Source organism: Pecten maximus, chromosome 12, assembly GCF_902652985.1.
Source record: "Pecten maximus chromosome 12, xPecMax1.1, whole genome shotgun sequence".
Lineage (NCBI taxonomy): Eukaryota > Metazoa > Mollusca > Bivalvia > Pectinida > Pectinidae > Pecten > Pecten maximus.
This window is the reverse complement of record NC_047026.1, coordinates 12,969,100-12,994,399: the sequence shown is the minus strand read 5'-3', so window position 1 is coordinate 12,994,399 and position 25,300 is coordinate 12,969,100. Positions and strand designations below refer to the sequence as shown.

Genomic DNA, 25,300 nt, shown 5'->3' with positions numbered 1-25,300 from the left:
GAGTATCGAGCTTACACGTTACCCCTTCCAAGGCCACACCAGGACTGACTCTATCAGGGCCTGTTCACCCAGTCTAAACATACATAGCAATTATAATGATTAAAATGACATGGATGGGATGCCAGCTAATGAGGTACTGTGATAAGGGTCCGGACGCATCAGCATGGGACACCTGACATCCATGGTAACTCAATTTAGCTGTCTGATACGACGGTACTGGCAGGGATCACCAGACTCTCTCTGGTGGTCACAGATAACACTGCCATGTAATTGACCCTGAGGTCAATTTCTCCTTGTTAACATTCATTTATTTATTCATTTATTTATTCATTTATTTATTTTATTCATTTATTTATTCATTTATTAATTAATCAAGTAAGTAATTACTTTACTTACTTACATACTTTTACTTACTTATTTACTTTTACTTATTTACTTACTTACTTACTCAAACAAAACAATTTTCATTCCCCTGCAAAATGTGAGAGATTTAAGCTAGCGTTGTAGCCCTAGATTAACCCTTCTTACAAAATGTCGCCGTCCGCAGAAAACCTCTATCTCTTTCTCATCTTGCATTTTTCAAATCAGTTATTCATAACTTTGAAACCTCCGGCTCATCAGTAGACATCGTCTACATCTTTCTTCTTATCTTTCTCAGAGACATATATGTATATATGTCTCTGTCTTTCTATTGCTTCAATTTTCTAAAAAAAAAAAAAAAAATCCGTTTGTTATGTTTTCGAACTCATTATCTAACTTTGTCCAAATTTTTAATTTGATTCTTGCGGGAAAGCTGAAATTTATTCATTAAGTTATTCAAGAAATAAAAAAAAATGTTTTCATTTCTTTGTCTGGTGCGAGGAACACGGACCGAGTTTGGAAGAAACGTACAAAACTTCATCCGCTCGTGAATTCCAAGCGTCTAACCTATCGGGCTATACTTCCGGTTTCTCTTGGGTGTGACAGATTTGTTATCAACTTTCGTTATCTGTTCAATGTAATTCTCCATTCACGGTGAATACCACAGCTCCCACCAGAAGCAAAAGAGGAGAAATTCTGTGCGGACATGGGGGAAACAAAGAAGGGATTTGTCGGATTTACGATATTCGTAAGCTTAGCAGCAATCGGGCTGGTTGTTGGTGCATTTGTCACAGAACATTGGATATCCGCGTTTGCACAGAAGACAAACAATACATTGACTAAAAATGCTACCGTTGAAACTGACGGAACTCTGAAATTCACAGGAAATATAACTTTCGGATTATTTGCAGGAACAAGATTCGTTAATTATGGAGTCGGTGCGAGACGGCAAACAATCGAAGGTATAAAATGCATTGTGTTTACTGTGCGGGTATATTCCTATTGTAAATATATTGTAAATGTGGTAGAAGTTGTTGTATTCAGGATTTAAGTTATGTACCTTTGATTTGTGCTTTAATACAACTCTGCATTGACATTGGGTTTAAATTTCTCGAATCTTTTTCGAAAATTTGGAAAAGAAAAAAACATTAAATAATAATTTCAGTGAGAATGTTGTAAAATGATGAATTATATATTATTAATTAGTTTTTTTATACCGGTATGATGTGTAAATTACCATGATTCTGTGATTGCAAATATTCAGTTTCACTTCGGCTGGTTAAATGTCTCTGGCTTATATTTAACAAATTTCTTTATCATCAGTCTCTTTCCTATATATCAATGGAGGTACGTACTGCAAATTAAGCAATGAAACTTAAAATTCCTTAATTATATAAGAATTCCCAAATGGATTCGAACATAATTTTAAAATGTTTCTCCTTTTTATTTAATGATATACCAGATATATAGGTATTTTGGCCTTTTTCATTGGGACACATCAATACTTACCATGCTTAATGTTATACAAATAGCATGTCCATGATCTTCTCCAATAATATTAGAGGTTTACACTACAGGAACTTTTGACAGGCTGTCATGTAATATCCACCAATGTAATCAGGTGGAATAAGACCTCATATACGTATAAGAGTAGTCCATGATCGTGACTCACTAGAAAATGCTGATAATCATTGATTTAAATGTTTTTCTACATTTAGAACTACATGTATAATACATGTAGTTAGTTTCACAGAAATGTGGGGTTGGTAAATAATGACTCCAAGTCATTATGCATTGAGGATTTATCATTGACAAATGGAGGAAACGTAGTGTTGTAGAATCGGCTAAAAATCAAAATCAATAATCAGTTTTAATCGGCAGGCAAACCGATCTGATAATTGGTTTTCAGAATTAGTTTTACAGTACTTTCATGTATTTGTTTATTGTGTTATTAGTAAAAGATTATTCAAAACCCAATGTATGTATTTTTGATGTGAAAAATATATAGACAAAACTAGACTAATTAAGTTATAAATCTCATTAATTAAATCAAATGTCTCATTTTTAAAGAGAAGCTGCACTAAAATGTGGTAGTTTTATCACAGCGTCCTTCAGTCGGCACACACTCAGCTTCGGTGGTGGTTTTCATTTTAGACTGAGACCAGCTAGTACATAAAGATTGTCTAAACACCATGTAATATTGTCAGTTATACATATGACCATTGACAGTGACATTTGTGTCAATTTCTCCTGATATATTAAAGAGAACAATCTCCTGCCAATCACTTGATTATAAAATTTACCATCAATGATCGGAAATTGAAGGCTTTTCCGATTAGTTAATCGATTCCTACCGATCATCATAACAACATTAAGGAAAAGATCAACATCAATCACTGTTTATTAATATATACTTTGAATCTATGGGCTACAATATTCTCTTAAAATTCAATTAAAATTATAAGTAGATAATAAACTTCAAAGACTGTTATGATAATACCCCCCCCCCCCCCCCCCCCCCCCCCCCCCCCCTCAGAATATGTAAAAGTGTAAACATACATATACACATTATATACATTGAAATATTTAAATCATGCTATCTTATAACTTCCTAGATAGTGTCCAATAATGCCGCCGTTAGGGGGATGTATTTCCTGAATTCCATGATAACATGTCTACGTGTCTCGATGGAGCGTTTTGGTATCCACAGTTGCTATCAGTGACACCAGTATTTCACACCAACACTCTTAGGACCGGACTTTACAGCGAATAATATAACTGGGAGTTTGTCAGAATTTTGTGTTACCATGAATGCCATGATACACACAGACCACTTGAGATATTGTTACTACATATCTACTGTAACATGCTTCATCATCACACCGTATATACAGCAACTTTAAACATGGTACATGTACAAAATACTGATATTTGATTAGCTCACTGCATTGTTACCAGGCGTAGCTAGCCTATAGAAGGCACCTGTCCCCACCCCCCTCTGACGTCTGCGTTGGGTGTTCCACCCACATTTTTTTTTGTGTCAGTTTTTGAAAGGATTCTATTTAAGATCATCAGTATACACATCCCACACCTCTTTCCTTTTGTATATCATTGTAGTGATAAATACAGCAAAATCGACATTTTTAGCTGATCATGACCAGGGCCAAAGGATGTGGCGTCTGTTGCAAATTGCCAATCTTCGATTACCTGTCATTTTGTCTGTTCAACCAAATACTGAACTCTCATGATCAGTTTAGTATTTACTGGCCGAAATACATGAACTTTGGTCAATATGTTCTGTTCACAAAAATACATACTGACGTCAATAATCAAGGTCATTAGGCCAAAAGGTCAAGGTCAAATTTTGTATCTTTTCACTGATGAATATTTTGTCAAATAAATAACATATTATGAAGCACAGTTGGTAAGAATTAAACAAGGAGTCAACTGACCGAAGATCAAGGTCATTGGATCAAAGGTCAAGGTCATTTTGGTCTAAAGGTCAAGGACAATGTGGATCTCTGACAATGACCCTGGCTGTTATATATATGATTAGTGGAGGAGGTAAATAATGTTTAAATAAATCAAATCAAAGTTAACATGAGTATCATACTGGTATTTTACTGGTATTTTCTTTTCCATCTATCCAGCAAATATAGAGGTGGAAGGAAACAAGTATTTTGTCATAGTAAGTGTATAATGTACATTTTGCTTCCTTGCTAATTAATGTTTAGTCCAAATGTCAAACATTAACATTTGGACCCAGAAAGCTATAACAGTCGAATCTTTATTAAGCGACCACTCAAGGGAAGTTGAAAAATGGTCTCTTAATGGAGAGTGGTCTCTTAATAGAGATGGTATCCTAAATTGTTCACATGCTTTTTATTCACTTTATAAATTGGCAATAATGATATATTTCATTGATTAATTAGATTACTTTCAAATTATTTATATATATATTTTTAATTTCTGAAAACTTGGTCCGGGTATCCACTCCGATTATTATTTACGTTACTGCATTTCCTACTTTAAAAACGGCGACTTTTTCACTGGCAAATATCTGTTTGAATGTCTCAAAAAAGATAACAAATCACGATTTAACAGTATGTTAACTGTTTATGCATTCCTTCATTATTATATTTCTCATGCAAATTGATATATCATATATAAAACGTCTGAAAATCGTCAGAATTCTATAGACCGTCGCATCTCTTCGCCTCCTCTCCCGTCCTTTTGCACGAAAAGTAAAACTACTTTGTTGTTATCAAGGCGAAAATGGTAATGGAAGGCATTTTGGAGACTACTAGTCGCTTATTGGAGAGTTATTTTTATCACAGGAATGAAAAATTGTGGTCGCTGGTCGCGTAAACGGAGGGTTGCTTAATAGAGTTAAAATATATAACGAAAACGCTGGGGAGGAATTGAAATGGTCGCTTACAACAGAGGGTTGCTAAATAGAGATGGTCGTTTGAACAGATTCGACTGTAAATGTGAGTTAAAGGAAAGTGTTGAATGTAATGCAAGGTACTGAGGGGCCTATCCCAGACAGAGAAAATATTTGTAATATGTAACATAAATGGGAATGATTAATCACTGAAAATACCATAGCACCTTGTGAGCACAATTTGGCTAAATATGAATGGATTTTGATGAAATTGGCTTTATATCAATAAAGGCCCATTGGCCTCTTGTCCTGAAAAAGGTAGGGATGCCCTTATTAGGACAGGTACTGGTGTGCTTATTAAGTTGAATATTGTATATATATTATATATCTACTCTAGATCTTCATTCTTTTATCTTCCCATGATGACAGAAGCAAAGTGTAATGTTCCATTTATAATTGATACATCTGTTCAATATACATTTTATAATTAAGTCTTGAGAGAAAACTTTGACAAAATCCTCCAGATCCATATCTGTGATCTTGTAGTATTGCTTTGAATATAGATAAAAAGGAAAGAAAAAAAAAGTATGGTATGCATATGATTGGTGTAAAATGAAATTAAACATACATATTGTATACTCTAATTGATTATCTCAGAGAATAAGCTGTTGGTATAATCTTTAAGATCGTATTTTTGATGTAATCATAGTCTGACAGGCTCAGGGGTCAGTGTACATGTGTACAACATGTTATATATCTCCAATGACAGATTTTCTAATGTAAAGTTATCTGCCCATCTATGATGAGGAAGATCTTGAATTTTGAAAATTTGTTAAATTTTGATGTGAATATATTTTCCACATATACCTCCGGTCAATTCTAACTCTTTCACTATAAATGTATAATAAGCAGACTAGAACATATTTAATTATTAATGAAAAAATAATAAAAAAAAGTTTAATCTAAAAATATTATGTCGAAATGTGGTGGGGACTTGCTATTACTGTAGATTGCTTTTTTATTTAGACTGTCCTCCAAAATCACCTAGCTATATATATATAGACAAACTTTTAACTAACATTGTTAGGTAATATAATAAGCCCAACTTGGCACATATGTTATCAAATGGGAACTTTTATTACATATCCCTGAAGTAACTTTTCCAAGATTTTTTAACAAAAAATGTCTGAAAAAGATTTGTAACATATCATGCATACATAAAACTACTGATCAGAACCATATATCGCCCCAAACAATATATTTCCATGATAAAATTTTGTTATAAATGTAATATTGCAAAAATGTATTGTTCAGAATTTAGCACATTATCAAATAGAATGTTAATAATCAACTTTGAAGTGATTTTTAACTCAATTTCAAGGTACATTTACTTTGTCTGAAAAGTGGTTACGGTAGCTAGGAACTTACTATTTTCAACTATTATTGTTTTTTAAGTTTTGTGTTTTTTTTTATGTTTTTAGATGTTGTGTTTGTTAGTTTGCATGCCTGATTTTGTTTGGTTTTGTGACAGTGGTTTGTGACGGATCATCTGGATATTGTCTCTTGTACAACACCACCAGAGCTAATTATAACAAGAGAACAAAACTGCAGACGGCCATAGACGAATACAACAATGCTTCAGCCATCTTGACAGACACATCAGGTCAATATTTCCGTTTTTGTTTTGTTTTTTAAGTTTTCACGTCAATATATAAGTTTCAATTTCTTGTGTTTATCGCTTTAGTTTAGCTGAACTTTTATTGCCAGTCTGCCTCTAAGGCCATCAAAAGAAGGCAATTTTGTATCAGGTTCATAGTTTTATGTGTTGTGTTACCTGATGTATATTTTTTTCAGGTTGGAATAACATCATTATCTATATATACATACCCACAGGTAAAAATAATGCTGGCAGGACGTTTTTGTAGAAGAGAGATACAACTTAAACACATTCATGGGCACATGTGCATACAATATATATTGTGCAATGATGGCCCTCGTTGCAGGTTGATATGAAGGTTTATTTACCCAAAGGTATCATCTATAGTTTCCAAGGGCTTGCAAGAAACAGTCGACTCGTACATTTATGCAGATTTTTTTTCTATTTCTGCTTCTTTGGTAGCTCGAAAATGTTGCATCCTCATATAATCATGGTCAGTCATTTATTGATTCAGATTACAGTTTTGCTAGCCCACCAGAGAGCATCTACTATTGATAATTATTTAATCTTTCTTAATCTGTTAAGCTGAAGTTATTTTCATTATAAGTTTGGTGTGCTTTATTATATTGACATGAATTTGTGCATATTTTGATAAAAAGTTGATATTTAAAAAAAGATTCTATAAAAGAAACTGAATTTTTCATAAATACATGTAGTAACAATGTGTTGTTTCTCCCAATTGGTACTTGAACCAGGGAAGTGAATTATGCTATGTTGAGCAATGTTTCACCCAAATTTCCGCCGAAGTAATTTACATATTATGTACTTCAGTTGGAAGTCACCATATATAATTCATCATCAAGCACCATCCACATCGATTGGCAATCCATTTCAAAGTGTCCTTAACCTTTTGTGAAGCATATTATGACGGGTTTTAGTATGTGAAATCTGATGAGTTATAAAATCGAAATCTGATGAGTTATAAAATCGGTCCTTACCGGATAATGTAGAACGACTCTAGAGTCACCGGATCCCATATGCATATATAGTGATTGCCACCGTAACCAACCATGTGATACATATAATCTGTGTGGTAACATGGTAAGTCGATAGTTCAATACGGCCTCCACACCATGTTAATTCTACAAGAAGTAAAAAAATTCCCTCAATACACTAAATACAAATTGTATCCTTTTTCAGGATTGGAACTTTTTGTTTATATTGAAAAGAAAACTTAAATAAATAATTTTTTTAAGAATATTAAAATTTTTCAAGAATATATTTAACTCCAAATTTTGGGAATAAATAAGTACACTTGTACCTGTATTAGATATATTTCCAGTTGAGAAATTACCATAATTGCTGTTTCTTATGGCTTCAAGAAGTCTCCAGAAATATTTTAGCTCAATCTAACATGGAGTCCAATGCAAATTGATGACTTGCTTGCATTGTCTGTCCTATAGGCTTATTTTAGGATACATGGCTTCTAGGTACACCTAGAGATATGAGGTGTTGGTTGGGGATTCCCCATACAATATGTACCTTGATATATTTATATAAAACTGTATATCATGGAGTTTAAAGCTACTTGATCACGATGTCTCCATATCGGTAAATACAATTACAGTCTACACGGATGTCACAAAGATAACAGATTACTGAACAAACGACACCCAATATATTCTCAGTGTGATTTTCAATCTGGAAATCAATAAAACTCACTGAGGAATATTAATTGTAGATAAAGCGCGTGAAGGCTGTGTAATAGCCCCACTGACTCTGATTTATTGTGGAGACGTGACATTAGATTCCTTTCTGTATGCATGTGTAATAGGCGTTTTACATGTATGCATGTGTAATAGGCGTTTTACATGTATGCATGTGTAATAGGCGTTTGATATGTATGACTTGTAATAGGCGTTTTACATACATATGTGTAATAGGCGTTTTACATGTATGCATGTGTAATAGGCGTTTGATATGTATGACTTGTAATAGGCGTTTTACATACATATGTGTAATAGGCGTTTTACATGTATGCATGTGTAATAGGCGTTTGATATGTATGACTTGTAATAGGCGTTTTACATACATATGTGTAATAGGCATTTTATATGTATGATGTGTAATAGGCGTTTTATATGATTGCATGCGTCACATTCATTTTATAGGTGGATTTTCCTAATACTTCATACACTTACAACCAATCAACACTTGAATCTGGTAATTAACACCCAGAATTAAAATCCAATATCTTAGATATGTTCTATGTATTTTAACTCTGGGTGTTAATTACCAGATACAAGTGCCTATATAGTATAGCTATGTCACAACTATGATCTCATTGGTCAATGTTGAAATAGCGAGGGGACTCGTATTGCTCGAGAGGCCTTGTTCAAATTGTTTTAGGGTTAAATTTTTTGTCATACGTTGCAAAATATCATTAGAATTTATATTTTGAGCCCACAATCTGATGAAGTGGGCTATTTAAATTACCGTTCGTCCGTGATCTGTGGTCCATCTGTGTGTCCTTCTGTCTGGAAACAATTTTTGTAACCGCTATTCCTTGTGAAATGCTGAATAGATCCATCTCAAATTTTATGTGTGGGTTCTTCATGATCTTTAGTGGTGTATGTTTAATTTTGAGATCAGTCAGAAACAAAATGGCTGACAGAATTTTACAGGTACTATTGACTAATGTTTTTTACACAAAAAATGTTTCCACCATTTTACTGGGTTTTACTGCTATAATGTATTGGGGTAACAATTTTTCAAATCTAGATTAAGAGCAGCATGAGTTAATGATTCAATTTTTCTAAAGGAATTATCTTTTATAAAATATCTAAAAAACTACGTTTTGTTTCGTACTGAGATTATTTTTAATCTCTGATCAGGCATAGTTTTAAACTTTTTAAATTTAATCTTATAGAAATTTTTTTTTTGAAACATGTTGTAAAATGAAAACATTTTAATAACCTGTTCAGACTCTGAACTACTGGGCTCTAGAGATGGTAAATACTTAGTTACACATATTAAATTGTAAACCAAGGAATTCATTTACCCGCTAGAATCTTCGATTATTTTCAATTATTAATTGAAATGGATCGTTGATTCCTAATTAGCTGAGGGGCCTGAAGGTCTGACCCAGTTTGGTCTATAGTCACTAAAACAATTACTCTGTTACAACAATGGATTAAGCTTTATGGTGTTTTTACTTATTTGTACATACATATATATATCATTTGTATATCATTCATACATGTATATATATGTAGTTTATATAGTAGTTGACACCAATCAAGGCTACTTCTATGCACTGCTTCTTAACATGCATTTAGATAACTGTCAAAAGTCTGGATTACGTTTTATAATATTATGCCATAATTAATTAATCATATCTGGAAATATTTGTAAATTGACCACCTTTATATATATGTGTGTGTGTTTGTTTGTAACGGATCTAGAGTTCATGATTTATTAAATTTAAAATCACTGTCTCAGCTAGCTAGGGATTGAACCTGGCCCTCTGGCTTAAGATAAAATAAGTCCTATGCTTAAACGATTGAGCTAATATAAGGAGAAGATCTCCCTAACCTGGTTGTAAATTTTCCATGGAAAAATAAAAGGATTGACCTCTTTTAACACATGTTGAGAGAGTAATAAAGAGTCTATATATAGTACCATGAAAAACATTTACTGCCCTTCTATGTAGATTGCTATACATTATCTACAGATATATTGTTCAAGCTTTACATTTATTACAGTAAGAAACAGCTGAAGCATTTAGTAACGGTTCGTTAAGTCAGTGTTTTGTTTGGCTGAATTAACACGTGTGTTACTGTGTTTATTGATTACAGACTAAACTAATATTTTATGAATTTCGTCTTCCACATCTTAATTTACCTTGTGTCACATTAGCTCACTTGCATGAAAACATTATTCATACGACAGGTCCTAGCCTCGTCTGTACATCCAATATATAATCATTATATTGGATGTATTGACAGACGAGGCTAGGACCTGTGTTCTTACCATATTCCTTTCAATAAACGTCCGTTCCCTAAATACTGCATCTCTTTTATTTTCTTATTGAGATGATAAAAAACGGAATAAATGATCAAAATCTCAATTCACTGTGCAACCGAAACTCTAGATCTTGCTAAGGCTTAAGAAATAAAATATATGTGTTTCCACTAACTTGACAGTTTTAACTGACTGGCTATGTGGACAAGGAATGTTGACCTTGTCCTTCCTTGAAAATGGACAAAAATGCTTCAGGGTTTCAAGGCACAATAATTTAGGATTGGTAATGTTAGCAGAAAACACATTGCTATTTTAAATAATTAGCCATCTTTGAAGAATGTCAATCCCCTTAATTCAGAAGGGGTGTTTATTTGAATTGATATGTTATTATATTATACACTGTATAATTATGTATACAAATAAAACAACGTAAATTACAGGTCAACAATGATAATTAAGAACCACTGCAATAACATACACAGGGACACAAATTCTCAACCCATGATTCATATAAATGTTTGTATACTACATCATGTATATCGACCGGTACCCTGGGCCAGAAATTTGTGTCAAGTCCCTGTGATATCACACAAAATAAAATTGATCTACAGATCTAGTTGTCCTTGAAATGTTACAAATGCAAACAAGTTCTAGTGTATCTCTGTCCACCATTACTGACCTACTCTGTCTGTGTTACAGTAAAAGAAGAGTTGTACGAGTTCCACCATTACTGACCTACTCTGTCTGTTTTACAGTTAAAGAAGAGTTGTACGAGTTCCACCATTACTGACCTACTCTGTCTGTTTTACAGTAAAAGAAGAGTTGTACGAGTTCCACCATTACTGACCTACTCTGTCTGTGTTACAGTAAAAGAAGAGTTGTACAAGTTCCACCATTACTAACCTACTCTGTCTGTTTTACAGTAAAAGAAGAGTTGTAAGAGTTCCACCATTACTAACCTACTCTGTCTGTTTTACAGTAAAAGAAGAGTTGTACGAGTTCCACCATTACTGACCTACTCTGTCTGTTTTACAGTAAAAGAAGAGTTGTACGAGTTCCACCATTACTGACCTACTTTGTCTGTTTTACAGTAAAAGAAGAGTTGTACAAGTTCCACCATTACTAACCTACTCTGTCTGTTTTACAGTTAAAGAAGAGTTGTACGAGTTCCACCATTACTGACCTACTTTGTCTGTTTTACAGTAAAAGAAGAGTTGTACGAGTTCCACCATTACTGACCTACTTTGTCTGTGTTACAGTAAAATAAGAGTTGTACGAGTTCCACCATTATTAACCTACTCTGTCTGTGTTACAGTAAAAGAAGAGTTGTACGAGTTCGGCCTGTTCCCGTATGGACTGTGGGTTGCCACCATTGTGTTATCATCACTTGGCATGGCCTGGGGGTTGGTCTCCATTGGATTCTCCATCTTCAACATTGTCGGCAAACCAATAGAAACTATCACAGGCCCCATGGGCCTTTATCTCTGGAACGGTCTGGCATGTAAGAAGCTTATACTGTTCTCTTAATTGAAAATTTTAATTGTTTCTTGGTTTGTGTCATATTTCAGTTGTAATACCAGAGACCTATATACTAGTATTGTAGTCTTGGCATTCATTATTTTGATTTGCAACAGATTGTGACAAACCATGATATGATTAAATATTAGGTATGGTCTGATTTTTCTCTTTTCTCATTGGCTAAAACATGGTCACATGGAAGTCAATATTTTGAGATATTAACGTGATGTTTTTATTTTTAGAAACACTGAGTAAATATTACATTAATGACGTCATGATCATGGTGACATAATATCCTGTTATCAAGATTAATATAATAAAAATCCACCCTTTTGCAAACAAGGTCCATATCTAATATAAAAATAAGGACCTTTGCTTCAGTTAATTTGGTGTTACACGTATATAAACCTGGTAGAATATATTGACCTCGTCAAAGGTCCCATAATTGATAAAATATGAATGTATTTTCTTTTCCAGTACTGTTTTCGGCCCTCGGGATGGTGATGTACCTTGTTCTGTACTTCCGTTACTACAAGTACAATGTGCTACCGTTGGAGGATCGACTTGCTCACTTCAGCACCGAGGACAACGCCAATCTTGATTACTCTTTCTACTTACTGGTGGGCGCTACTGGCCTCTACTTGATAAACCTGTTACTGCTCATGTTCTCCGGAGTCCGACTCAAATGTGGCTTCACACGGGAGGCTGACAAAGTCATCGATAACGGAATTATACTGTATTAACATAAATGCCATACTGTACAAATATTGTAAACAATATTGTATCTTTATGCATTAATGAAAATGTTAACATATCAAGGTACATTCCCATGGAAGTGTGGCATTTGGCTTTAAATGAAAAAACATGTAAAATCATGCAACAGCTCTTTTTGTATTAAATGATTCAAGAATTTTTAGTATACGTATACGATGGTAGCTCTATGAAAAAAAAAAAAATCTCTTTGTCTGTACCCACAATACCATTGCATAAAATGAATTCCAACTTTGTATGGACAATCGCTTGTGTCAGTAAAAAATGAGCTGGACTTGTTTTCTGTAAAATAGATATGACTGAAAAATTGCTGTTTTATTGGCCTGTAAAAATTGGAAAATCTACTTCATAACAAAAATATTTCCCTGAAGAAAATTTGTAAACTTCAAGATTCTTTAACATTTAAAAGAGTTGTTGCATGATCTATAAATGATTGAAGTGGCTGCTGTTGTACTTTGACCACTCCAGCGATTTGTAGTAGGTTCTGAGAGGGTTGATGTTATGTGTGTACAAGTTGTGAGGGATAATGTTGACCTCTTAAGGGATTTTGAGGTTAAAGGTCATCTGTCGGGCTGCATTTAAGGGATTATGTTGGTCTGTCCACTGGAAGAATATTAAGCAGATTGTAGGGCCCCGACTGGTCATTTTAGGGTGTAGGGCCCCGACTGGTCATTTTAGGGTGTATGGCCCTGATTGGTCATTTTAGGGTGTAGGGCCCCGACTGGTCGTTTTAAAGTGTAGGGCCCCGACTGGTCATTTTAGGGTGTAGGGCACAGACTGGTCATTTTAGGGTGTAGGGCACAGACTGGTTGTTTTAAAGTGTAGGTCGACCCTGTCAGGCCATTTTAGGGCATTTTGTTGGTGTGACAACAACAGAGTAACATATTGTTTGACCACTCAAGGAGTCTACAGTAGGTTTCTGTTGAAGAGGCAAAAATGATTTATGCTTATTTCGCCAAGGTCAAGTCCAAGTTTGCTCTGTCTCTCCTTGACCTATGGAGAGAAAGTCTGAAAGCTTGAGGGCAGGGCAGTAAAACCTGGTACCTGCTGTTGTACTTTGGAAAAATTACTTTGGATTATTATATAATGTACCATTCTTATAGTAAATACAAAGAAATTTGCTTGGTACTGATTATTATACATTTGCTATATAAAGTTATCTGTACCTTGGCGCCCAAAATGTTAATTGGGTAGCAGGGTAATTATGCCATAATAGTTTGCTAGTTTGAATCCATCCACACCTAACTTGGTTGATGAAAATCATTTATATTTTTCAAAAATTTACTTTTGTCATTTAAAAAAAAAAATTGTTTTACAAATATATTTTGTCATTCCTTGAAATGTTGGTTACTCCGTGGTGGGGCCAAGATCAGTTTCATGAAAACATGTTTCTGTGGAATATTTTGTTTTGTTGATTTTGCATATTTATCCAATATCTAAAATCTCTTGAGCTAAATTATATAATTATGGTGAATTTCTTTCTAGTATGTTAAATTGAAATTGACATATAGTTCTAATACCAAAACCAATATAAATTTCAATCAGTTGTATATACAATGATATGCACATCTACAGGGCATTTATAATTAACAGTGAAAGTCATATCCTACATATTTTTGGAAAAAAATTTGATGAAATTGTTGGATCACACATTCCAGGTAAAATCATGCCTTTATTACGGGATTTTCCAACACTTGAATAATCCATTACATCTCTTGGTATTGGGTCTCATAATAGTTTCGAAACAATTTTCCAGAACTCATCTTAAAAAAAAGTCCTGTTTTAATTTTCTAGTTACTCCATTAACAAAGAGCTACTGTAACAGCTTGAAGTACATGACTACATTTGTGTTTGCTTTAACTTATTTCTATCATTTTATAGTCACAAGCTTATGGATGTAGAGTTAAAACTGTAGTTTAACAGTTTATCTGTTTTTTTAATGTCATATTTACACAGATGCAATGCAAGAAAATCTGATGATGTTATGAATATCTTTACTTAGAAATCCTATAAATAGCCATGAATTGAACTTAATCATCCTGTAGTTGAATTTTCTGTGTTTAACTCTGCCTTGGCAAATATTGGAACTCTGTGGACTTGGCGGATAACCTTCGTTTAATGAACATTATTGCAGTCTAACTTGAATTTTTAGAAAAATCTGTAATTTAACATTACTGAAGTTTAAATAACCTCAAGATTGTTATTTTTTATTTGGTATAAATAGTTTCAGTGAATCCAAACAGTAAAATATTCAATAATCAATTTGTTTCTTGTAAGAACATTTTATAAGTTTTAAATACTGATTTACAGAAGATGTTTTTCCTAAGAATCTGGAATGTGTAACAAGAAAACAGCTACCTAAAGTGATTCTGGTTCCATTATCATGGCTATTTTAGTAATTATGAAATCCAAAATCCATCCAGATAATTGTTGATGTAGTTTTTCGATGCTTTTTCTTTGCTTTTTATCTTATATACATTACTTCACCCTGTTTTTCTGTACCGGAGGTTAATTTCAAGCCAGTGAATTACAAGCATTATTAATATTTATTTTTTCCAATACCACCTGGCGCTCTGAGAGTGAGAGTGTTGATTTTCGTCAACTGTCTATAAAACTTAGAGAATTAAGACTTTCTATCATAATCTTACATAATTATGTACCTGTATATATTAGTATCATGTGATTACCCGATTAATCGAATTAAAAATATTTGTTAATGCCTATCGTTGCCCTGAATTGGAATGTTTTTCTTGCCAGCTGGTTTTGGTGGAAAACATTCTTATAGTTGTTCTTAATGAAAATGCACACACCTTATCTTTTTACACGTTTCAAGTATTTGTGTGTTCACAATCAATTTTTAGTTAAATTCACTGTTTAAGTATTTTGCACAAGACACATGCATGTGATAATTGGTGCCTGTTAAAATTCATTTGCATAAATTATGCACAATTAGTATAAACTTCAGATTTGATAAAGGTGGTGACCTTTTCATGAGCACATGATGAAGACAAGATGTTTGTGTTTAATCAAGGAAGGTTTTGTTATTTTGATGTCCGTAATTGTGATATTGGCATCTGCCACATGTTGTTGTTGTTGTTGTTGATATGCTAATATAGATCACATGCTAAAAAATCTGATCAAAATTGTTATATTATTGCTACCATATCATGTTGAAGAGGTTGTATTTGAATTTATTTGAGAGTATTTGAGCCATATGTTTTCATTTTCTCACACAATATGTTGAAAATTTACTTAATAACTATATTGTTTTAAAGTTGAATACATTCCATATATTTCACTTTTCAAGTTCGAAAGTTGGCATTTGGGAAATTAATCGTATAACTACTACAATTATTGACATGGATAATTTGAAAAACATTTTTGTGGTGTTAAGGTCGCTATTTTCAGAGAGTTGTTTTTGTACTTCTGAAAATGGAACAAAGTCATGAAAAATGGATACCTTGAAAATGGAAGTACATTTTAACAGGAAGTGATGAGTTATATTTGTAAAATAAAAAAACTTGTCCGGTTTAGTTGTAGTGGACAGTAGGGTTCCCACAAAACAGCAGTGTTCTCACCAGTCCATTTCATATTTAGAAAAATAAGGAGCATTTTCATAATTTCTGCACACAAAAAAAGAGAAAAAAAGCAAGAATACAATCTTTTATGCTCCAAACTTTTGTAAGAAGAGCATAAATTTGAAAAATGCAAAAATCAACTTTCAGTGCTTAAAACTTTAAGTAAAGAGTAAAATAAAAAATAAAAATTAGCCATGAAAAACATTTGCATTATAAAGATCAGACCTGCTGTAAATACTTGTGAAGTTGGCAAACAAATTTTTTAGCTACAGCTCTGTATTTGTATTGTCTTTTAGGCATATACTCATTGAAATGTATTTCCCCTCCAATTGACCATTTAACAACCTTTGTGATCATGTGCAGTTAGATACTTTTATAAGTTGTTTTATAAAGATGATGAATAATTACTTGCCATATTTATTTCACAGCTCTTGCCCCCAAAATGATATTTATAATATTATCCTGTGTACTGTGGACAAACCCATTGTTGTTCTGTACCAAGCAGTGTTGTAAATAACTTAATGAGTAGTGATCAATCATCATGATATTTCAAATGTCCATCAGTCATGAACAGAAATTTAGGTAAATATCTATTAGAGTATAAAGAGAATCGGAAAAATTCAGTGAATATGCTTTTATCTAGCAATGTTTATCAATGTTGTTTCAATGCATTTTCACAATTTTTCTTCATTTTTGCAAGGTCAGGTTTTATAATATTTTGTTTTCTCTTTTAGGAGGAAGAGCTTATAATCATAATTCTATTACGCAAAAAACTCCCATACTAAAGGTGATATAGATGGACACAGCAATGTTCAGTACAAATACTACGTTTAGTTCTGACTCTTTAATCATTAGGAGTTCTTCTTGTCTGTTGTATCAGATTTTCAATTCTTTGTTTTAGCTCCTGGCCTGAAATAGTGGATTCTTTATTTGAAATATTTCCAAATAATATGTTTTATATACACTATTAAATTATAGTAGCCTTATTATGCTGATTTTAAGCAATGCCTTTTCTAGTCTAATCATTGTTCTGAGGGCCTGTCTCAAACTATTCATCTGAGATTAATTTTGAACCATAAACAAAACTTTCATTAGAAACAGAGGCATTTTTGTCCATTAGACAATTATATTTTACCTGTTGGTGAATAGAAATTAATTGTGGATATTGTGAACCCTTGCCATTATTCTTAAGGATTTAAACATTTAAAGTAGGCACAACTTTATTATCTATGTATTGTTTTCACCTATATTTTTCTGTTAGATAATATTTTTACTGGGCATATAGTATTTTGAAAATAACTATAAGTGTGAGGCTAGTCAATATAATCTATGTTGCTGTTATTATAGTTTCAACTGTAATTAATAAGTGTTTGCCATTTTATCCTTGAAACCTTTTACAAAAGTGGTACGTTTTTCATCATGTGAGATTTTGGTCTGGATCATTAGAATTTATACATAAATCTGAAATTTCCACTCAGAAACTCTCGACAAAGTACCATTTAATGATTAAAGATTTCAGAATATTTTGTATTTCCTAATTATTGTTTGTAACATTTCATGATGCGACAACCTTGTGTCTACATAGCTTAATGCAGTTGATTTATCACTGGCATCTGGCGTATCGGTGTCATTTCAAATTTTCATACCCCATGAAATTCTTACCCAGGTGAGTATTTTATGGTGATGAACATTTTATAGGACACCCATATTTAATCTGTGAAATACCTAGAGTCTTAAGTAAGGAGTAAAGCACAGGGAGAAGTAAGGGACTTACCCTCAAACCTCAAATTTTTATAAAAATATTATGTTCGGGGGTTGATCTGTACCTGGAAAATGCACAGAAAATAAAGATACAGGTACTTTTCAAAACTACATTGTAAACTATTAAATATTTCAATCAAAACTTGACAAAAATAATTAAAACATTATTTGAATTATCTGCCCTTCAATATCATTATTGGCGCCAAAAGTAATAAAACATTATTTGAATTATCTGCCCTTCAATATCGTTATCGGCTCCCTACTTGTATGTTTTCTGTTGGGATGAAGTTATTCAAGATTCTATCAAAACTTAATAAAACTGTAAACAAAACACAGATGGCAAAAAATATCCACAATGTTAGATACCCATACAGGTTTATTTATCTCGGGATTGATTTTGACATTGTATAAGAAAACTTATACGAGTATTGACCTTTTATACACATTCCTGTAGGTTTTAGCCAGACAGAGCAGAGTACAGGCTAAACAGACACAGGGTTATATATAGGCAGATTGTTTTAGGCTGTCCAATTGTACATAAGTAGAGCGACTATATTTTTGTATGTAATGGTAGAATTGTGTTGATATCCATGTATATGATATTGTATATAACACACACATATATATATATGTTTATACACTGAAATGTACAGTACACGTTTCTTGATTTGGATTTTTTTATCTATATAAATGTACAATATTTTTAAACGGAGGTGCTTTACATGGTTCCTGTAATGAAACAAATGTTTCATGTTTATCTAATGTTTGTGATTTGTACGCGAAAAAAAAAAATTTGGTAACAAGACGCAACAATTGTTTGTTTTTGTCTAATACTTGTAGTTGTGATTTGTTCGCAAAAATGTAGTACTATCTGAAGTGTAACAAATGTTTCGTGTATGTTCTATTATCATATAGTTGTGATTTGTACGAATGGTAAATCTCGTCGTTCATTTCTCTATATTAATTGATTATCTCATAAACAGTTAATACCCCATGTAGTTGCAATTATATAAAGTTCTTCACAGAATATGTTGGTTAAAATATTATTCAGATGTACAAATGTTTATAAAATTGAAGAAATTAGAAAAATACATTTAAGCTGCCTCCCTTTACAGAAAAATCGAACCTGATTACATACATGTACATCAAGAATATCACAAAGAGGCCTGGAATCAAAACAGCACCATTTTTGATTTCATGTCACTCAGACAATATGCTGTTTTTGTGAACGTTGACAAATTGGTTAGTTAATAAACATAATTTCACAATTGTTTCAATTTTTTTAATAGAATTTCTTTTTAACTTCACCGGAGTGAAAACATTTTGAAAATCTGTTTCTTAAATTCTGATATGTAAGTAAATACATGTAAGATTCTTTGTGTGGGTGTACATGTGTAAATTTGTGTTTTTGTTTTTTATCTAAGTCAGTCGCATTCACTGCATGTTGTAGTAAATTATATAGGATTACCTCATGCCTAGTTCACAGTTTACGAAACAATATAGATTCTAGTGTTCTGTTGTATTTCTTATCAATCAAATGATTTTTCTAATCTAGTCTATTGATTTTAATGATTAATTTATTGATGATTTATTGATTTTACAATATAAACTTGTTCAAAGTTTGATTTTTAACATATCATTTGTTGTTATTATACATAAGATGTAATACATGTATGTAAAATGAATGCATTAAAATTCAGACTAGGGTTTTCCTTTATTAGGTACATGTATGTATAATGGATGTTTATTGAATCCTTCATTTGTTAATTATATATTTTTTTATTTAAACAAGTCAAGCATTCCATACTGGTTGTTCTCATAGCCATGACTATTATATATATAATGTAACATCAGAGGAAAATTATATTATGACCAAGATTTGAACCTGTAACTTCTGACCTTAATACGAGTGTGTAAGTACCAATCAAGCTTCCTGGTTTACAGGTATTGTTTGGCACATTTATAATAAACTCATCCCGAGTTTTTATAAAACTGTTAAAACCAAGGTTTGGGTATCCTAATCTTAGTACATACATGTAAAGGTCAGGGTAGCTAACCCTTACACCATGGATACATGTAGCTAGGTCAGGGCAGACAACTCTTCATTCTGTTTTCAAAAAAGCATTCAGAAACCTAGTAATTCAGTAAATGGCGTTAAAGATGATGGGTTACAGTACTTAGTACAAAAGTAATCATGCTTGATTATCAAAGTTAAATAAAAGGGTGAAATTGAAAATAGATAGCAGATTTTTCTACATTCTTTAATTAATCAAAGTTTTTTATAAAAAGTTAAATAAAAGGTTGAAATTGAAAATAGATAGCAGATTTTTCTACATTCTATAATTAATCGAACTTGAAAGTTTTATAGAAAGGGTCAAATTAAGTGTTACTCTTACATATCTTACCTAATGTGATTGGTTAATTAATTAAAAGGTTAAATTATTTCATAAAATAAAGAGATATTATAGTAGTTTTCATATAATTTAGTTATAATGCAATGGTCATATATATTAAAAATTGTGTAGTAACTATATAAAAAGTATAGATTATACAATGTATGAAGCATGGTTAAGAACCATTACAAATGTATGGTCTTTGCCATTCAATATGAAGATGAACATAATCAAGCAATTTTTTGGAACATTTCGGCATTCCTCATCAATAATTGAATTCGTTAAAGACAATGGGCAAAACAAGTTTTTTGGTATTTAGTTTTAGAGTTGCATTGCTTACAACTTCTACATACTTGAAGTATTCATATTCATGATTTGTTTTTATCAGTAAAACTGATCAGGTGAATTTGTAAAATAATCATAGATACTTTTATTTTGTGATGAGTTTATTGTCCCATAATCACTGAATTTTTCAACTGTACTAGAACCATCCGTCGTTGAAAGTTCGCATTTGAGAGTTAGACTGTATGTAATGCCATGACTTTCTTACATGAATGTAAAGCACATAATTTACATGTAACTGGTAGAACCAAGAGGAATAAAATAATAGAAATGTTCCTAAAGACTTGTTTATTCTGTCACAAACCAGGTGGAATTCTCGACGTCATGTCATTGGCTTGAATGCTTAGTCACTAATATCTCATGGATATCACAAAAAGATTAAGTTTGATCTGGGCTGATGTTTTAATGCCAATCAAATATCTTTGATTTTGTTACAATATATTCCAGGGGTGCAGAGAATGGAAGTGAATGTAACCCTAGGAAGTGGTCGGATGGCTCAGTGGTAACACACTTACCTTTCACCTAGATGTCCAGGGTTCGATTCCTCGATTTCCTCCCTCACTAATACCAATCATGCTCCTCCTTCCGGGTCAACAAGTGTAAGTTTATATAACTTATTTCACAATTGTTGTAAAATAGATAAAGTTTAACTTTTTGAGCCCCTGGAATATCAAGGATGACTACTACTTGAGTAGAAGACTTAAAATAAGCATACCAGGGTAAGGCAATTTCAGAATAAAATACAAAATTCAAAAAATAATAAATAATAATTTTATTCCATTCCAGCTTAAGAACTTATAACGTTAACAAGGAACAGTCTGAGACAGAGTTTTCTATCACACAATATCACAACAATAAACAGATATTATAGCATACTAGAACTCGCAGGCTTTTAAATAGAGTGTGTTACAACAGTTATATACAGCTGTATATCAAACAGCTACATATCATCTCACCAGGTGTATACAATAGATATATGTATGGTCTGGTCTTGTCTAACATAACTTATATAACTAAGATATCTTATGCATGAGAACAACTATTTATGGAGTTGTATGGATGTTATTTACATAGTTATGATGTATACAACCATTACAATAGTTGTGTAACTTTGTATTGTTATAAATATATACGACATCAGTCCTATGTAAGGACTGGACTCCCTCACCTGGCTAATTTAGAAATGGAGTTTTTGTGCTATAGGTTGAAATTTACAAGTGGTTTGGCAGATTTTGCCACTAACTCCACCCTGCAGCACCTCTTGTTAATTGTCGCGCACAAGATTGTGCCCGAGTTGAATAAATAAATCTTGAAATCTTGAACCAAGAAGGGTCAGTCTCTTTATAAAACTTCTGATCCAATCTGTTACCAGTTTTGAAAACTGCTCTCCGGTTTGGGAGGATATATGTTGCTACAATGGTATACATGGTATCCCCACCTCCCCCTTCCAGCCCAATGAGGATGGAAAGCTATTTTACTATATAACTTTTGATCACTGTAAACCAGTGAACATTATATCAGTAAAGATCTGCTCTGTAGTTTTATTGAAGTCATTAAATCTGACCCCCAGAGCCCCTTTAATTAAAAGCAATTGTTGCAATTCAAGCCAGCTGCTGTAAATCAGACCTTAAAGATGGTGAGCCCTTTTTGATTCCTATGGACCCTACCATCTTAAGATTTGGTTAAGATATGTTAATTACTTAATAGCAGAAAGTGTCAATCAATAAAGGGTTTGACAATGGACAGAGAATAAACAAAGCACACAAGAAGAACCTGACCGTATATTCTATATGACATTAATATAAACAATTATGGTGATCATTAACCATCTAACAAAGAGAGTTGAAATTCTGGACATCCTAGAGTGTTATTTATCAGATCACAGGATGAAGTGTTTGGCACAAGTTCAGAGTTTAAAAAGTCTTAAAAGTACATTTGGTATATATTCAAAAGCATCATATCTGTTGGTTATAGAGAATAAAAAGTTATTTTTTTTAACAAATGTATAATGAAATAATCAAGTGTCCATATGTCAACCTTGATACAAATAATCTGTTTAAAAACCAGATCCTTATTCTTTGAGAATGCTCTTTGGACAGTGCACAGTATTAACAGGCGGTCTAATGTTATATATTGGCCAGAGTTATTCCCACAATTTCTGTGCATGTTCAAACTGATCACAGTAAAGATATTTTGTTGCAGACAATGTTCCATCTTGTGCAGAATATCCTTTTAAAAGACACCCGACATAAAAAAAAAATATAAAAAAATTAACCACACATGCCTAATATCTACCTGTTCAGGGGGGTCTGATGGGAATATCAATTAAGTTCAGAACACATTACATGTACACATATTATCGAAAAAAAAAAACAACTTGGTATATCACTATAATTAAAGTAGATTAAATGCAGTTTAAACTATTGATGTTGTCACGGTCGTTGACGAGGATTTCATTTGCTATATTAAATATAAAGATAACACTAAGCCTAGTGATGATACAAAAATGCAACATTGGTAACATTTTACTGACTTCATAGTACCCTTTCAGTACATCTGCACTAAGGAAAAGAAACCAAAATTGATTAACATTTGTCATTGTCACATCTCTGCTTTTATCGTTTTATAAGTATAAGGTATGTCTATAGAAAATGCTCAGTGATTTGATGAAAACCATCAGAAAGAATTGTGGAAAATGAAAGTATCTTAAATCATTGATTAACTATGATTTAAAATGATAGTTTTGATAAAATTCCATTTAGAATAAACAGGCCAATTCAAAGTGCAAACTGACAAATTCTACTTAGTTAATATCAAGTTATACTGTATGTGTTTTATATCAGTAAATGTTCAGATTTTACATGTCCAAACATTGATCAATTATAAATATAAAAAAATGCATTGTCTGATGATGACTATTACATTCAATATAATAAGTGAAATATCTAATTTCCAATTAAAAACATAACATCTATATATTTGTCCTTTAACAACAATGAAATTGCTGTCATTTTCTTTAACAATTATAAAAATTACCATTGTCCATTTCTTTAATATCAACTAAAATTGTCATTGTCCTTTTCTTGAACAACAATTAAAATTGGTGTTGTCCTTTTCTTAAACAACAATAAAAATTGCCATTGTCTTTTCTTTAACAACAATTAAAATTATCATTGTCCTTTTCTTTAACAACAATTAAAATTACCATTGTCCTTTTCTTTAACAACAATTAAAATTGCAATTGTCTTTTCTTTAACAACAATTAAAATTGCCATTGTTCTTTTCTTTAACAACTATAAAAACTGCCATTACACGTCTTAAAGCTGCTAAACTTTATTTACAATACACTGCAGTGATATATGGTTTCAGAATAATTTACTTATATAATATATGTATATTTACATATGATATTTTATAATCATGTAATGAAAATGACAGTGAATATATACAAATCAGCAGAAATATAGATGATGACGATGATGACCAGGTTCAAATTTCCCCCTGCACCAGTCAACACTTTATCTAGTCCTCTTGTCCAAATCTCCGTCATTTTAGCACGGTTTGATGTCATGTAACATAACCCAGCTGCCAGAAGATCGTTGATTGTACAAGGTAGATCAAGAAATGTCCACAAGTCATCTCTCGTTTGTTTCCACTTTTGGAGACAAATATGACACATGAACAAATCTCGACCATGGTCAATAAATTCAAAGCACAAGATAAAGGAGTAGCACAACTTTATCACATCAGAGAACAAATCTTGGTCTTTTTATAGCTCTTCATCTCTGTTTTTTTTGATATCACATTTGATCCATGCTGAAATAAAGTAATATAAAACAATATCACTATCAACACTAACATTTAATTTGTTTTAGCACCTGAAAATTATCAGCATAATCCAATCTATGTATAACCTGATAAAAGATCTACCATCTAGAATTTCACCATAACTAATCTCTGACAATAATACATAAGAACATAATTTCTTCCAGAAGGTAATTTTTTGTCTTACTGGCTTGTGACAAAGTCACGAAGCGAGACCATGATGTAACTTTTCCAGCGGCAACATCAACATTTCTCTCTGAAAGTTTTGAGTTTAGAACCATTTCCCAAAAATTTTTAAGTCCAAGTTTTACCAAATGGTATAAAGTTATATCACATAGTTGAATTTATGGTCAAGGCTCTGTAAGTTAGGGATGCTGGAAATCTGGACTAAAATGTTTTGTGTTAAGCTCGATCAGTTTCTCAAAAGTATCAATGAACCTGCATAGTTGCATTGTAATATGAACATCTTATCACACCACACAGCTTACATGAATTCAGATTTTGAGAAATTGATATAAAATCTATATTGCTTCTCCAATTGATTTACAAATAACATGTATTTTATAGCCAAAATGGAATGAATTATTATATAATAAATCAGATGTGTTTTCTTTTCACTTTCAGAAAGATTGATTTTTGCGAAATTAGATATTTCTTTTACAATTCATCAATATATATTTACATTCCT

The 25,300-nt window shown here is 32.3% G+C and overlaps 2 protein-coding genes across 11 annotated transcripts in view; one reads left to right on the top strand and one right to left on the bottom strand.

Moving 5' to 3' along the window:
- The first annotated feature begins 697 nt into the window (after window positions 1-697).
- Window positions 698-21,062, top strand: LOC117339643 (clarin-2-like). 2 transcript variants are annotated; one of them, XM_033901350.1, is made up of 4 exons: window positions 710-1,322; window positions 6,276-6,407; window positions 11,740-11,925; window positions 12,420-21,062. In XM_033901350.1, the coding sequence occupies exons 1-4, from the start codon at window positions 1,067-1,069 to the stop codon at window positions 12,683-12,685; spliced, it is 840 nt and encodes a 279-aa protein (XP_033757241.1). In that variant the 5' UTR covers window positions 710-1,066; the 3' UTR covers window positions 12,686-21,062. The 2 variants fall into 2 exon arrangements, with proteins under 2 accessions (XP_033757242.1, XP_033757241.1); XM_033901351.1 differs by lacking the exon at window positions 6,276-6,407 and having other exon boundaries at window positions 698-1,322.
- Window positions 21,063-21,544: 482 nt separating this feature from the next.
- The window catches only part of LOC117339641 (cGMP-specific 3',5'-cyclic phosphodiesterase-like), an 80,997-nt gene continuing 77,241 nt past the window's right edge, over window positions 21,545-25,300 (bottom strand). For all 9 annotated transcript variants that reach the window (XR_004535279.1, XM_033901341.1, XM_033901343.1 and 6 more), the window contains one exon: window positions 21,545-24,603. Coding sequence is in view for 8 of the 9 variants with exons in the window: in XM_033901341.1 (XP_033757232.1) it covers window positions 24,529-24,603 (75 nt within the window). In the remaining variant the exon portion in view is untranslated. The remainder of the gene's footprint in view (window positions 24,604-25,300) is intronic.